This window comes from Etheostoma spectabile, unplaced genomic scaffold (assembly GCF_008692095.1).
Source record: "Etheostoma spectabile isolate EspeVRDwgs_2016 unplaced genomic scaffold, UIUC_Espe_1.0 scaffold00570148, whole genome shotgun sequence".
NCBI lineage: Eukaryota > Metazoa > Chordata > Actinopteri > Perciformes > Percidae > Etheostoma > Etheostoma spectabile.
In genome coordinates this window covers 39,518-55,043 of record NW_022605565.1, presented here as the reverse complement: position 1 = coordinate 55,043, position 15,526 = coordinate 39,518, and the positions used below count along the sequence as shown (strand labels likewise).

The 15,526-nt window shown below is 41.5% G+C and overlaps 2 gene segments (V, D, J or C); both read left to right on the top strand.

The window, feature by feature from the left end:
• The first annotated feature begins 4,911 nt into the window (after positions 1-4,911).
• On the top strand, positions 4,912-14,534 carry LOC116685667 (T cell receptor alpha variable 3-like). The segment is given in 2 exon segments: positions 4,912-4,997; positions 13,955-14,534. Coding segments are annotated over 2 exon segments (414 nt in total).
• Positions 14,456-15,217, top strand: LOC116685665 (T cell receptor alpha variable 18-like). The segment is given in 2 exon segments: positions 14,456-14,571; positions 14,790-15,217. Coding segments are annotated over 2 exon segments (471 nt in total).
• The last annotated feature ends 309 nt before the right edge of the window (positions 15,218-15,526 follow it).

Here is a 15,526-nt window from a genome sequence, read left to right as displayed (position 1 = left end):
GTCTGATAATAACTGGATGTTATTTCATTCTCTGGCCACTGAAAGTTAGTGACAAGAAGCTCCCTTTGCTAGTCAGCTAGCTAGTTATTGTGTCGCTCTAGCTGTTCCCTGTTTCGCGGGTACGGTAAACGTTTCTAAGGTAACAGCGAGTTGGACCGATCAGAAACGTTGCTGGTACGCTTAGGATTTTGGTAATGTAGTTTTCTACGTAGATAAGTAGGGGATAGTTGTTTTTCTTATGTTACAAGGGATCATCATACAGACTTCTAGCTTCATCAGGAGCAGAAACTGGGGTCATCTACCTCTGATGGTTTATACATTATGGTGATAATCTAAATCTTATGGAGAAAATCAATGGGGTTTTTACCATATATATATATATATATATATATATATATATATATACTAATATCTAGATATATATATATATACTCTATATATATATATATATATATATATATATAACATACATACCATACATATATGGCCGTGGCCCACCTTATTAAAATAGTTCCAATATGACAGAATTTCACACGATCAACCATACAAAACTGGAGGACATTATCAACATCTGAAAACCTCGACCTGTTGCCTTGATGTCTACCAACGGGACTTTTCAAAAATGTTTTCCAATGTTTGACTTCTGATCTTCTACAGATTGTGAACACATTCTTCTTTCAGGAATCTTTCCACAGGCCCTGAAAACTGCAGTAATCAAGCCACTCTTAAAAAAGAACAACCTAGACAAGTCACTAATGAGCAACTATAGGCCAATATCAAACCTTCCGTTTTTAAGTAAAATCATGAAAAGTAGTCTTTCAAAATCAACCATTTCTTGTCACTAAGCAACAGTTTTGATACCTTTCAGTCGGGTTTCCGACCACACCACAGCACTGAAACGGCTCTTGTCAAAGTCTTTAATGACATCCACCTTACACCAGATAATGGCACAAAATTTCAATCTAATATTACTTGATTCAGTGCTGCATTTGACACGGTCGACCATGACATACTACTAGACCGATTGGAAAACTGGGTAGGACTTTCTGGCTTAGTACTAAACTGGTTTGAATCCTACCTAAAGAATAGGGATTACTTGTGTCTATAGGTAATTATGCATACTGAGGTACACAATATGACGTGCGGAGTTCCGCAAGCAAGGCTCCATTCTGGGGCCTCTTCTGTTTAACATCTACATGCTTCCACTGGCTCAGATTATGGAGAAAAACAAAATAAGTTACCATAGTTATGCGGACGACACACAAATTTACATAACCTTATCGCCAGGGGACTATAGTCCATACAAAAACTGACTAAGTGCATCGAACAAATTAACGGCTGGATGTGCCAGAACTTTCTGAAATTAAATGAAGGAAAAACTGAGGTGGTTGTTTTTGGAGCAAGAGAGGAACGATAAAAGTCTGCGCTCAGCTTCAAACAACAATGGTAAAAAACAACAGACAAAGCCAGAAATCTGGTGTAGTCATGGACTCAGACCGAACTTTAACAGCCACATTAAGACAATTACAAAGTCAGCCTACTATCACCTTAAGAATATATCAAGGGTTAAAGGACTTAGTGTCAACAGGATTTGGAAAAACTTGTCCATGCCTTTATCTTCAGTAGACTTGACTACTGTAACGGGGTCTTTACAGGTCTCCCTAAAAAATCAATCAGACAGCTGCAGCTGATTCAGAACGCTGCTGCTCGAGTCTCACTAAGACCAAGAGACTGGATCACATCACTCCAGTTCTGAAGTCTTTACACTGGCTTCCTGTGTCTCAAAGAATTGATTTCAAAGTACTCTTGCTAGTTATAAATCACTTAACGGTTTAGGTCCAAAATATATTGCTGATCTGCTACTACACTATGAACCACCCAGACCTCTCAGGTCATCTGGGACAGGTGCTTTCTGTCCCCAGAGTCAGAACTAAACAGGGTGAAGCAGCTTTCAGTTTCTATGCTCCTCATATCTGGAATAAACTCCCAGAAACCTGTAGATCCGCTGCTACTCTCAGTTCTTTTAAATCAAGGCTGAAGACCTTTCTATTTGATGCTGCCTTTCTTTAAATGACTAATCATTTCTTTAAATTTCTTATGCTGCACTGTAACTTTTATTCTGTGTGTTTAGTTTCTCTTTGTTTTTAACTGTCCATGTGTTTTACCGGTTTTTAATGCTTGTGATTTTAACTGTTTTTACTTGTGTTTTATCTGTTTAACTGATTTTGTGTAAAGCACTTTGAATTGCCTTGTTGCTGAAATGTGCTATACAAATAAAGCTGCCTTGCCTTGCCTTGCCTTATTGGTGATCGTTTCGTGGTCCACCTGGTCACAGAATTTATAGTTTACCCACCTCTTTTTTTTACCCCTACACTTCTGGTTGTAGGACCTTAAAGACAAATAAATAAATAAAACGGGACATGACTCTTCCAGATATGTATTGATATCACAGACAGATAACTAATAGATAAGCCATTTAACTCTCTAAAACACTTCTCATATGTCTTGGGAGTCACACTGTGAAGAAATAATCATTATAACTTATACAGTTGACAAAATACATACATTGTTTCAAAGAAAGTCAAGACGTTTTGCTCTCATGACATTTACTTATGCCAATAATAACATAATAATGTCATATTTATTGATATTACACCCACAGCAATGCTACACAAGCATTTGTGTGTCTAAAACAGTTCTATATGCAAAAATAAACATAATAAACATTATAACTCATATAAAGCACATACTATTTACATTTCTTCAAAAAAGGCCCAAATATATATTATATTATATAGATATACGCCAAATCTCAAACCAGTGAGGCCATTATGCTCTATAAAACGGTAGATATCTATCTTGTGCACCATAGCATCTTTGATTGCACACTAGCCAGTTTGACTGGGAGTGTTGGCATCTTTCAGCTTCCATACTCTTTGGATAACGTTGTCTCCCATATATGGGCAGGCTGCTTCCTTTTTTTTCCTAAACACACGAGAGCAGACAAGGAGCAGCGAGCTAGCGGCACAAATGAGCCAAAACGCGATGAATTATGGACATAAAGTGGGTAAATCTTGGATTTAACGGTTTGGATTTAAAGCTCAACGACCCCGAAAGAGGCTGGAAGTTCCAGGCTGGATAGAAAATCACCTGTAGAGGCTAGAAGGACCAGGAAAAGACCTCCGTAACCGCTAACCCGTCAGGTTTTAGACGCAACTTTTGGAGCGTCGCTAGCTGTTATGGTTATTAAATGATTAAAACTATGAATCAGAGGTGCTGTTTAGGCTCGTGGGTGAGTCTCTCGGTCTCAGAGGGTTAATGATGAAAATGTGCAGAAGAAGTCACACTAGGAAAGGAGAGAGGACCAACATGTGTGTGGTGTAAAGTTGTCAGCAGGGGGAATAACCCAGGGCTGTGAATGAGCCCTGTCACTGTGATCAGGTTCCTCCTTCTAATCCACCAACTTAGTGTTGATGAAGACTAACAGAGAGATCCCAGCCTTCTTTCTACTTGCTGTAGCTCAGAGTTACTCACACCTGCAGATATGACGCCTCTGTTCATCTCAGTGCTGCTGGCTGCTATGAGCCTTGGTATGAACACAACTCTGTTTCTTTGATATCAATCCAACATTGATAGGATTCTTTAACAGCACCTGATTCTGTTTGTTGCTGTTTTACAGAATGCAGAGCACAACAAGACAACGTGCTGCAACCAACAGGAGATGTGACTGCTACTGAAGGAGAGGCAGAGTAACACTTGGCTGTCAATATAGCAGCAGTTCATCTAATGATTCTCTTCTGGTACAAACAGGATGGAAACAACAGCCGCAAATTCATTTTGATGCGCGTTCAAGGGGATGAAGGGAACACACCGGACGAGTTCAAGGACAGATTTTCATCTACACACAATTCCAAGTTAAAGTCAGTTCCTCTGAAGATCTCCTCAGCTGAGCTGTCTGACTCTGCTGTGTACTACTGTGCTCTGCAGCCCACAGTGACAGGAAACACCAAAACTCTGTACAAAAACCTTTGGAGCAAAGACAACACAATACTCCACAACGTCCACCAGAGGGAGACACACACTCTGTTCAGGACAATCACAAAATGTTGAGAGTTCCTCAACAGATGATGAAGAGGAAGGAGCAATGATGAGAAGGCCCAGATCCATCAGAGTATCAATGCTCTTCCTCTCCCCCCCCCCTCTCACTGCAGACATGAAACACTGGCTGACTAACATCCTGATTCTGACTCTCTGGCTAGGTAACTATTGAAATATACTGATTGTTCTCCTTTAATCAATCATCTTTATTGATTCATCTCTTCCTCTGCATGTTCTCTTCTTCCCCAGAGTGTAAAGGAGAAGACAGAGTGATCCAGCCACCAGGAGATGTCATTACTACTGAAGGAGAGACACTTACTCTTGGCTGTACATTTGAGAACAGTTTTAGCTCCAATGCATATTTGTTCTGGTACAAACAAGAAGTCAATGACTTCCCTAAATTTATTTTGAGACGTGATACCATTGGAACAAAATCTAATGCTCCAGAGTTCAGAATGGATAGATTCCATGCTAAAATCAACAAGACATCAGTTCCTCTGGAGATCCAGAAGCTTCAGCTGTCTGACTCTGCTGTGTACTACTGTGCTCTGAGGCCCACAGTGACAGGAAACACCAAAACTCTGTACAAAAACCTTTGGAGCAAAGACAACACAATACTCCACAACGTCCACCAGAGGGAGACACACTCTGTTACACTTCAATATGATGTAGTCTAGAATCACTTTACCTTAGAAGTGTAACTGAGAGAAAGAGAACTACAGAGCTACGAGGAGACGGAGAGACTCAGGGAGGAGCTGAGCTGTTACTGAACTATAGAAGAGAGAGGAACTTCTAGATTCAACAGAGATCAATACACACACCATCAACATTACCTTTATTCAACATGCTGCCACTGCAGCATTGGGGGTTTTCTCTGATGTTTCTCTCCATCCTCACAGGTATGTTAGATCATGCAGCGTGAAAAATGTAATCCCTATAACATCTTAATGTGGATTATTAATGGAGTACTGATTAATGATTATACAATAAGAACTAACAGAGTTATCTCTTCCTTCAGGAGTCAGCTGTGAACTTACTCCATCAAAGAAAGAAGAGAACAGTTTAGAAGACAGCTCTGTTACTCTGTCCTACAGATACTCTGAAATGACATCTGGTGATTATTTCTTCTGGTACCGACAATATCCAGGAAAACCACCAGAGCTCCTCATCTCACACTCTGCTTCAGGACAAGTAGGAAACAAAGTAATCCCTGGACTGAAGATTGAAGTGAAGGACAAAATAATCCATATGATCATCTCCTCAGCTAAGCTGTCTGACTCTGCTGTGTACTACTGTGCTCTGCAGCCCACAGTGACAGGAAACACCAAAACTCTGTACAAAAACCTTTGGAGCAAAGACAACACAATACTCCACAACGTCCACCAGAGGGAGACACACTCTGTTAACCTCCAGAGTTATTTACAAGACAGTCTGGTTTCATTTAATTCATTATCCGGCTGCTATAAAAAGTCCATGAAGACTCTACAGCTGATCCAGAATGCTGCAGCACGTGTTCTGACAGGAACCAGGAAAAGAGACCACATCTCTCCTGTTTTAGCTTCTCTGCATTGGCTTCCTGTACAATCTAGAATAGAATTTAAAATCCTTCTTCTCACCTACAAAGCTCTTCATGGTCAGGCACCATCTTATCTTAAAGAGCTCATAGTACCTTACTACCCCACAAGAGCACTACGCTCCCAGAATGCAGGGTTACTTGTGGTTCCTAGGGTCTCTAAAAGTAGAACGGGGACCAGAGCGTTCAGCTATCAGGCTCCTCTCCTGTGGAACCAGGTTCCAGTCTGGGTCCAGGGACCAGAGCGTTCAGCTATCAGGCTCCTCTCCTGTGGAACCAGGTTCCAGTCTGGGTCCAGGGACCAGAGCGTTCAGCTATCAGGCTCCTCACCTGTGGAACCAGGTTCCAGTCCGGGTCCAGGGACCAGAGCGTTCAGCTATCAGGCTCCTCTCCTGTGGAACCAGGTTCCAGTTTTGGTTCAGGAGGCAGACACCGTCTCCACATTTAAGAGTAGGCTTAAGACTTTCCTATTTGATAAAGCTTATAGTCAGGGCTGGCTCAGGAGAGTCCTGGACCATCACTTAGTTACGCCGCTTTAGGCCTAGACTGCTGGGGGACTTCTCATGATGCACTGAGCACCTCTCTCCTCCTACTTCTCTCCATCTGTATGCAACCTCATCCCATTAATACATGTTACTAACTGGACTTCTTCCCTTTCCCAGAGTCTTGTGCTCGTTCATATCACTGATTGATCAAAGGGGCATCTCAGCGGCAGACAAGTTGTACTATTTGAAAAGATATGTAACGGGTCCAGCTCGAAAATGCCTTGAAGGGACTTTCTTTAGAAACGATGAAGAGGCTTACAAGGACGCTTGGGACAAACTAAATCAAAGGTACGGCCAGCCATTCGTGATTCAGAAGGCATTTAGAGAAAGGCTATCAACCTGGCCTAAAGTGCAGTCTAGAGATGCTGATGGACTAAGGGCATTTGCAGATTTCAAAAATGCATGCATGCTTGCAATGCCTCATGTAAAGGGTCTACAAATACTCAATGACAGCGAAGAAAACCAGAAACTGCTGCACAAACTACCAGACTGGATAAACGCAAGATGGAACAGGCAGGTAACAAAAACTTTAATGGAGGGCGGTGAGTTTCCAAGTTTTACTGCTTTTGCCTCCTTCCTCTCAGTAGAAGCTGAAGTCGCCTGCAACCCAGTCACCTCCATTTATGCACTTCGCGGCACTGAAACAAACAGCGACAGAAGGAACACAAAGGAAATCAAAAAAAAACTTATAGCGTAGCTATAATCAAAATAGTGTTTAACTACTCTATTGGCCTTTACAAAATATATGTAGTGAAGTCTTTAAATAATTTAAAGTGTATAATTAGGTGTATATATTGGCCAAACATAGATGCTTCACACACATATTCAATCTAGCAGCGCAAATCTATACATTCACCTCAATTTAAAGACTAGTATCACCGGTTCAGTACATGACACAGTGTCTCCCCCTCTGGATCTCATTCATGGCGTTGTATATTAGCCATTAAAGAATTCTTAGATAACAATTTGGTAGCAGAGTTTTGACAGTTACCTCACCTATATGTTGAGGAACAAATTGGAAACAACTCACCAGAATGTTTTCAATGGTGACTACTTACAAGACATGTTACACTGAGAAAGGAGAGAGGACCAACATGTGTGTAGTGTAAAGTTGTCAGCAGGAGGAATAACCCAGGGCTGTGAATGAGCCCTGTCACTGTGATCAGGTTCCTCCTTCTAATCCACCAACTTAGTGTTGATGAAGACTAAACAGAGAGATCCCAGCCTTCTTTCTACTTGCTGTAGCTCAGAGTTACTCCACACTGCAGATATGACGCCTCTGTTCATCTCAGTGCTGCTGGCTGCTATGAGCCTTGGTATGAACACAACTCTGTTTCTTTGATATCAATCCAACATTGATAGGATTCTTTAACAGCACACTGATTCTGTTTGTTGCTGTTTTACAGAATGCAGAGCACAACAAGACAACGTGCTGCAACCAACAGGAGATGTGACTGCTACTGAAGGAGAGGCAGTAACACTTGGCTGTCAATATAGCAGCAGTTCAACTAGTAATTATCTCTTCTGGTACAGGAAGAGATACAGGAAACACCAAAACTCTGTACAAAAACCTTTGGAGCAAAGACAACACAATACTCCACAACGTCCACCAGAGGGAGACACACTCTGTTACACTTCAATATGATGTAGTCTAGAATCACTTTACCTTAGAAGTGTAACTGAGAGAAAGAGAAACTACAGAGCTACGAGGAGACGGAGAGACTCAGGGAGGAGCTGAGCTGTTAATGAACTATATAGAAGAGAGAGGAACTTCTAGATTCAACAGAGATCAATACACACACCATCAACATTACCTTTATTCAACATGCTGCCACTGCAGCATTGGGGGTTTTCTCTGATGTTTCTCTCCATCCTCACAGGTATGTTAGATTATGCTGCATTAAGAAATTTTATTCTAATAACATCTGAATGTGAATCATTAATTGAGTCTGTTTCTATAGGAAATAACAGAGTTATCTCTTCCTTTAGGAGTCAGCTGTGAAGAACTCACTCCTGTAGAGAAAGAAGAGAACAGTTTAGAAGACAGCTCTGTTACTCTGTCCTACAGAAACTCCAAAATTTCATCTAATGATTATTACTTCTGGTACCGACAATATCCAGGAAAACCACCAGAGTTCCTCATCTCTCATGTAGGATCAGGAAGAATATTGACAAGTCCAATCCCAGGACTGAAGATTGAAGTGAAGGACAAAATAATCCATATGATCATCTCCTCAGCTAAGCTGTCTGACTCTGCTGTGTACTACTGTGCTCTGACGCCCACAGTGACAGGAAACACCAAAACTCTGTACAAAAACCTTTGGAGCAAAGACAACACAATACTCCACAACGTCCACCAGAGGGAGACACACACTGTTACACTTCAATATGATGTAGTCTAGAATCACAATTTATTTTAATTATAGCAGGTATGTTACATTCTGCTCCTCAGCTTCTAGGACCGCTGCATCATCCTCTTCAGCTGGAGAGTTTTGCCTCTGCGTTTGTGGGCTCACAGTTTATGTAAAAGAATGGTCTGGTCTCTCCCTCTTCCCCAGATAACATTCTCTCTGAGTTCCATTCCACATGCACTGAAATCCTAGACTCTATTGCCCTTATCGTATTAAAGCTGTTAACCTAAGGAGGACCCTGGCTAAATGACACCACAAGGGCCCTGAGGCAACACTGCAGACAAGCTGAACGAGGATGGAAGAAAGACAGTGTACCGTGTCCCTGGGTGTATTAAGGGACACTCTAGCCACATACCAGAATGCTGTGAAGGTGGCGAAGAGACAGCATCTCTCTTCTGTCATAGCTAGCAGTTAACATGAACCTAGATTTTTATTTAATGCTACTAACTCTGTCATAAATCCATGCTCCTCTGGTTCAGCTCCTAACTGTCAAAAAGGAGCTTTTCTTTTATGATTAGGGACCTATTCTCATTAGTTGCTCCTCTATTGTGGGGTACCACAGGGATCCATTCTTGTCCCTATTCTGTTTTCTTTGTACATGCTGCCTTTAGGGGCGATTAAAGGAAAGCACAACCTGTCTTTTCATTGCTATGCAGTGATTTGCAAATCTATTTGCCTATGAAATCAAATGACAATGTCGCACTAGACTCTCTGCTTAGTTGTATCGCTGATATTAAGTAAAACGGAGTATTATTTTCAGTACTCCAGGCATGAAGAATGGTCCAGCTTTGAGTTTGAGAGCTCTGGCAGCTTGCACTAGATCAGCTGTCAAAAACTTGGGGATTACTTTTGATTGCAGCATGAAATTTGATAAGCAGATTAGTAACGTTGTTGAAAAGCATTTTCCAACTTTGCCTGCAGCTAAGTTAAGCCCTTTCTGAGCAGGCACGACCTAGAAAAGGCCATTCATGCTTTTACTAGTTCAAGGTTGGAGTACTGTAACGCTCTCTATGTTGGTGTGTGTGTGTGTGTGTGTGTGTGTGTGTGTGTGTGTGTGTGTGTATATGTCTCTATGTTAATGTGAATCAGACCTCCATCTCACGTCTTCAACTTGTTCAAAATGCTGCTGCTCGCTTTTTAACAAACACATCTAGACGTGCACACATCGTTACATTTTAAAGATCACTTCATAAAAGACAGTTACACTGAGAAAGGAGAGAGGACCAACATGTGTGTGTAGTGTAAAGTTGTCAGCAGGGGGAATAACCCAGGGCTGTGAATGAGCCCTGTCACTGTGATCAGGTTCCTCCTTCTAATCCACCAACTTAGTGTTGATGAAGACTAAACAGAGAGATCCCAGCCTTCTTTCTACTTGCTGTAGCTCAGAGTTACTCCACACTGCAGATATGACGCCTCTGTTCATCTCAGTGCTGCTGGCTGCTATGAGCCTTGGTATGAACACAACTCTGTTTCTTTGATATCAATCCAACATTGATAGGATTCTTTAACAGCACACTGATTCTGTTTGTTGCTGTTTTACAGAATGCAGAGCACAACAAGACAACGTGCTGCAACCAACAGGAGATGTGACTGCTACTGAAGGAGAGGCAGTAACACTTGGCTGTCAATATAGCAGCAGTTCATCTAATGATTATCTCTTCTGGTACAAGCAGGATGGAAACAACAGACCCAAATTTATTCTCAGCCGCTTTAAGATCGGAGAGGGGAAAACAGAGCACGAGTTCAGGGACAGATTTTCATCTACACTCAATTCCAAGATAAGATCAGTTCCCCTGGAGATCCAGAAGCTTCAGCTGTCAGACTCTGCTGTGTACTACTGTGCTCTGCAGCCCACAGTGACAGGAAACACCAAGGCTGAATCCCATTCCTTCCCCTTACCCCTACCCCTTGGCCCTTGAAACCAAGGGGTAGGGGTAAGGGGTGAAAACATACCCCTATGAATTGGGACACCACTTGGTGACATCACCATACAGTATTGATCACAAACCTCCAAGATGCCGTCTAGGTCTGTTGATTGTGTGGGTTTGGACAACAGTGTGTGTTATATATTTTGTAGTTATTTTAGGTTCACTTTGGTAGTGCAGAGTACTTATCTGTGTAGTACTTAGGTCTGTTTGCAATACAAATGTGTATACACATGCATCATGTGTACATGTACATACATATACACCATGTATACATGGTGTGTGTATATCTGTTTCAGTTATCACCGTTTTGAATGTCATTGATGTTCACAAAAACATTTTGTTGACAAAAATCTGTCTTTATTGGTGATAAATTGAACATAACAGGCAAAAACGTTACATAAAATAATGTTACAGAACCATTGTCAACTATTAGAACCAAAACTAACATGTCGCACACAATAAAAGGCACTCATATGTGTAAAACTAAAAAAATACACACAAGACCACAAACAAACTACACACACACTACACTGTTGTAAGTACAGCTGCTCTGATATTCCAGACCAGTCTGGAGCCTTTTGGCCAGTAACCCCCCCCCCTCACATATCATCAGTGTCCCATATCAAAACCAACAACAATATAACAAGTGCATGAACAATGAACAGGAATTAATTACAGATTATTACAATAATACAGTAGGCTACCAATGCAATAATGAATGGGTACAACATGAACATATGAATTAGGAAACGTCTGCTCGTTTGCAGCCCCAACCTGGATCAGCTGCTGTGTCCTCCTGTCTCCTCCTGTCTCCTCCTGTGTCCTCCTGTGTCCTCCTGTGTGAGACAGGGCAGTATATGTTAAGCACGTAGCGATGTATCATAGACCGTTAATATTAATATATATCTAGCTATACAATCTATGCGATCTATACAGTCCATTCAAGGCAGAAATATGTGGGACTGTTCAACGTTAGCGTTAGCGATTAGCGTTAGCAATTAGCGTTAGCATTGCAAGCTAGCGATTTTTAAAAAGTTTCAGTTAGGAACATGGTTGCAAGTATACATGTACAGGACTGCATAGACCACAAAACAAGACTGTCGTAACTTTTTAATCAATTATTTAAGCCGAAAGTACTTACATTCATGAGTCTCTCTGGTCGATGCAGCAGCCATTGATGCCTGTGTGTTTTCAAGTGAGGTCGAGTCCACACTAGGTTCGTAGGGGTATACAGCCCTTCGTCTATCCCCTTCCCCTAGCTCGTAATAGGGATTGGACCGGCACTAGATGCCGCGTGAACGCGCAAAAGCTAGGGGAAGGGGTAAGGGGAAGAAATGGGATTCAGCCCAAAACTCTGTACAAAAACCTTTGGAGCAAAGACAACACAATACTCCACAACGTCCACCAGAGGGAGACACACTCTGTTAACCTTCAATTTGACGTAGTCTAGAATCACTTTACCTAAGAAGTGTAAATGAGAGAAGAGAAACTACAGAGCTACGAGGAGACGGAGAGACTCAGGGAGGAGCTGAGCTGTTACTGAACTATAGAAGAGAGAGGAACTTCTAGATTCAACAGAGATCAATACACACACCAGACTACTTTATGCAGCATGCCGTCATTGGATCATTTTGTGCTTTTTCTACTTTTCATTTCAATTATAACAGGCAAGTTATATTCTGCATTTTCTAGGTTTGATTGCAATGTTTTATAACTGAATCTTTTCTCGAAACATTTATAAAAATGAAATTTGTTCAACTTGTTATCTCTTCCTTCAGGAGTCAGCTGTGAAGAACTCACTCCAGTAGAAAAAGAAGAGAACAGTTTAGAAGACAGCTCTGTTACTCTGTCCTACAGATACTCCAGACAATCAGCTGGTGCTGATCGATTCTTCTGGTATCAACAATATCCAGGAAAACCACCAGAGTTCCTCCTGTACCTTTCAGGGCTTTATACGAGACCAGGAGAGTCTCTACAATCAGACACAAGGTTCTCTACTAAACTGTCTGAAGAAAAGCATGGTGTGGATCTCCAGATCTCCTCTGCTGCAGGGCCAGACTCTGCTGTGTACTACTGTGCTGTGAGGCCCACAGTGACAGCAAACCCACAGTCTCTGTACAAAAACACAAGCTGACACACTGCCAAGCTGCTGGAAGCCTTTTTTCTACCCTGTTGTAGTGAACCTTGTAGCTCCACTAGAGGGCGACATTATCAAGTAGGAGGTGCACTACTTGTGCACTGTGTTCAACCATTCAGTCAATAAGAAGTGGAGCTGTGAAGAGAACAATTCTCAGACTGGATGTTGAACATCAGCTAGTTTCTCCTGTTGATTTAAACCTTGTTGTAGAGATGGAACATTGGCTGGGGATTATTCTTGCTGCTCTTTTCTTTGGTAAGATACAAAGAACAACATGGTTCTTTTCATAAGTAATTGACACAAATGTACAACTCATGATTTTAGTTGGCTTCTATTTACTTATTAATAACTATTTGGTATAATCTGACATCAGACAGCAGTCACTGAGAATCTGGGTCTGAATATCTGGCAATGAGACAATTTAAACATACTGATTGTTCTCCTTTAATCAATCATCTTTATTGATTCATCTCTTCCTCCGCATGTTCTCTTCTTCCCCAGAGTGTAAAGGAGAAGACAGAGTGGTCCAGCCACCAGGAGATGTCATTACTACTGAAGGAGAGACACTTACTCTTGGCTGTACATTTGAGACAACTTATCCAAATCCCACGTTGTTCTGGTACAAACAAGAAGAAAATTATTACCCAAAGATGCTGCTGCAACGTTTCTCTGTAAAAACTGATAGTTCTAAAGAGAAAGAGAGAGTTGATGCTACAATAAAGGATAAGTCCTTTCCTCTGGAGATCCAGAAGCTTCAGCTGTCTGACTCTGCTGTGTACTACTGTGCTCTGCAGCCCACAGTGACAGGAAACACCAAAACTCTGTACAAAAACCTTTGGAGCAAAGACAACACAATACTCCACAACGTCCACCAGAGGGAGACACACTCTGTTACACTTCAATATGATGTAGTCTAGAATCACTTTACCTTAGAAGTGTAACTGAGAGAAGAGAAACTACAGAGCTACGAGGAGACGGAGAGACTCAGGGAGGAGCTGAGCTGTTACTGAACTATAGAAGAGAGAGGAACTTCTAGATTCAACAGAGATCAATACACACACCAGACTACTTTATGCAGCATGCCCTCATTGGATCATTTTGTGATTTTTCTACTTTTCATTTCAATCATAACAGGCAAGTTATATTCTGCATTTTCTAGGTTTGATTGCAATGTTTCATAACTGAATCAGTTCTTGAAACCTTTGGGAAAATGAAATTTGTCCAACTGTTACATCTAATAACAGAGTTATCTCTTCCTTTAGGAGTCAACTGTGAAGAACTCACTCCAGTAGAGAAAGAAGAGAACAGTTTAGAAGACAGCTCTGTTACTCTGTCCTACAGATACTCCAGACAAGCTGCTGGTGGTGATTATTTCTTCTGGTATCGACAATATCCAGGAAAACCACCAGAGTTCCTCATCTTCATCTCAGGGTTGAACATTACAAAAAAAGCAGAATCTCTGACATTGGAAACAAGGTTCTCTACTAAACTGTCCGGAGAAAAGCATGGTGTGGATCTCCAGATCTCCTCTGCTGCAGGGCCAGACTCTGCTGTGTACTACTGTGCTGTGAGGCCCACAGTGACAGCAAACCCACAGTCTCTGTACAAAAACACAAGCTGACACACTGCCAAGCTGCTGGAAGCCTTTTTTCTACCCTGTTGTAGTGAACCTTGTAGCTCCACTAGAGGGCGACATTATCAAGTAGGAGGTGCACTACTTGTGCACTGTGTTCAACCATTCAGTCAATAAGAAGTGGAGCTGTGAAGAGAACAATTCTCAGACTGGATGTTGAACATCAGCTAGTTTCTCCTGTTGATTTAAACCTTGTTGTAGAGATGGAACATTGGCTGGGGATTATTCTTGCTGCTCTTTTCTTTGGTAAGATACAAAGAGTGTTTTAATGCAGAAAAAAGCAAAAACAGATCATTTCTGTTGGTATCTCGTACATGATAAATAACACGTTATATGGTTTTCCCTGAAATGTAACAGGAGTAAGGGTATAATCCAGATTACTTGCTCTTCATAGCTGCTGTTCTCCTTTAATCAATCATCTGTATTGATTCATCTCTTCATCTGCATGTTCTCTTCTTCCCCAGAGTGTAAAGGAGAAGACAGAGTGATCCAGCAACCAGGAGACGTCATTACTACTGAAGGAGAGACACTTACTCTTGGCTGTACATTTGAGACAACTTATACAGGTGCCACTTTGTTCTGGTACAAACAAGAAGAAAATGATTACCCAAAGATGCTGCTGAAACGTTTCTCTGTAAAAACTGATAATTCTAAAGAGAAAGAGAGAGTTGATGCTACAGTAAAGGATAAGTCCTTTCCTCTGGAGATCCAGAAGCTTCAGCTGTCTGACTCTGCTGTGTACTACTGTGCTCTGCAGCCCACAGTGACAGGAAACACCAAAACTCTGTACAAAAACCTTTGGAGCAAAGACAACACAATACTCCACAACGTCCACCAGAGGGAGAGACACACTGTTAAACTTCAGTGTATTTTACGAGACAGTGTTGATTAATTTCATTTATTATCAGGCTGCTATCCAAAGTCCATAAAGACTCTACAGCTGATCCAGAATGCTGCAACACGTGTTCTGACAGGAACCAGGAAAAGAGACCACATCTCTCCTGTTTCAGCTTCACTGCATTGGCTTCCTGTTAAATCTAGAATAGAATTTAAAATCCTTCTCCTGACCTACAAAGTTCTTCACGGTCAGGCTCCATCTTATCTTAAAGAGCTCATAGTACCTTACAACCCTACAAGAGCACTACGCTCCCAGAATGCAGGGTTACTGGTGGTTCCTAGAGTCTCTAAAAGTAGAACGGGG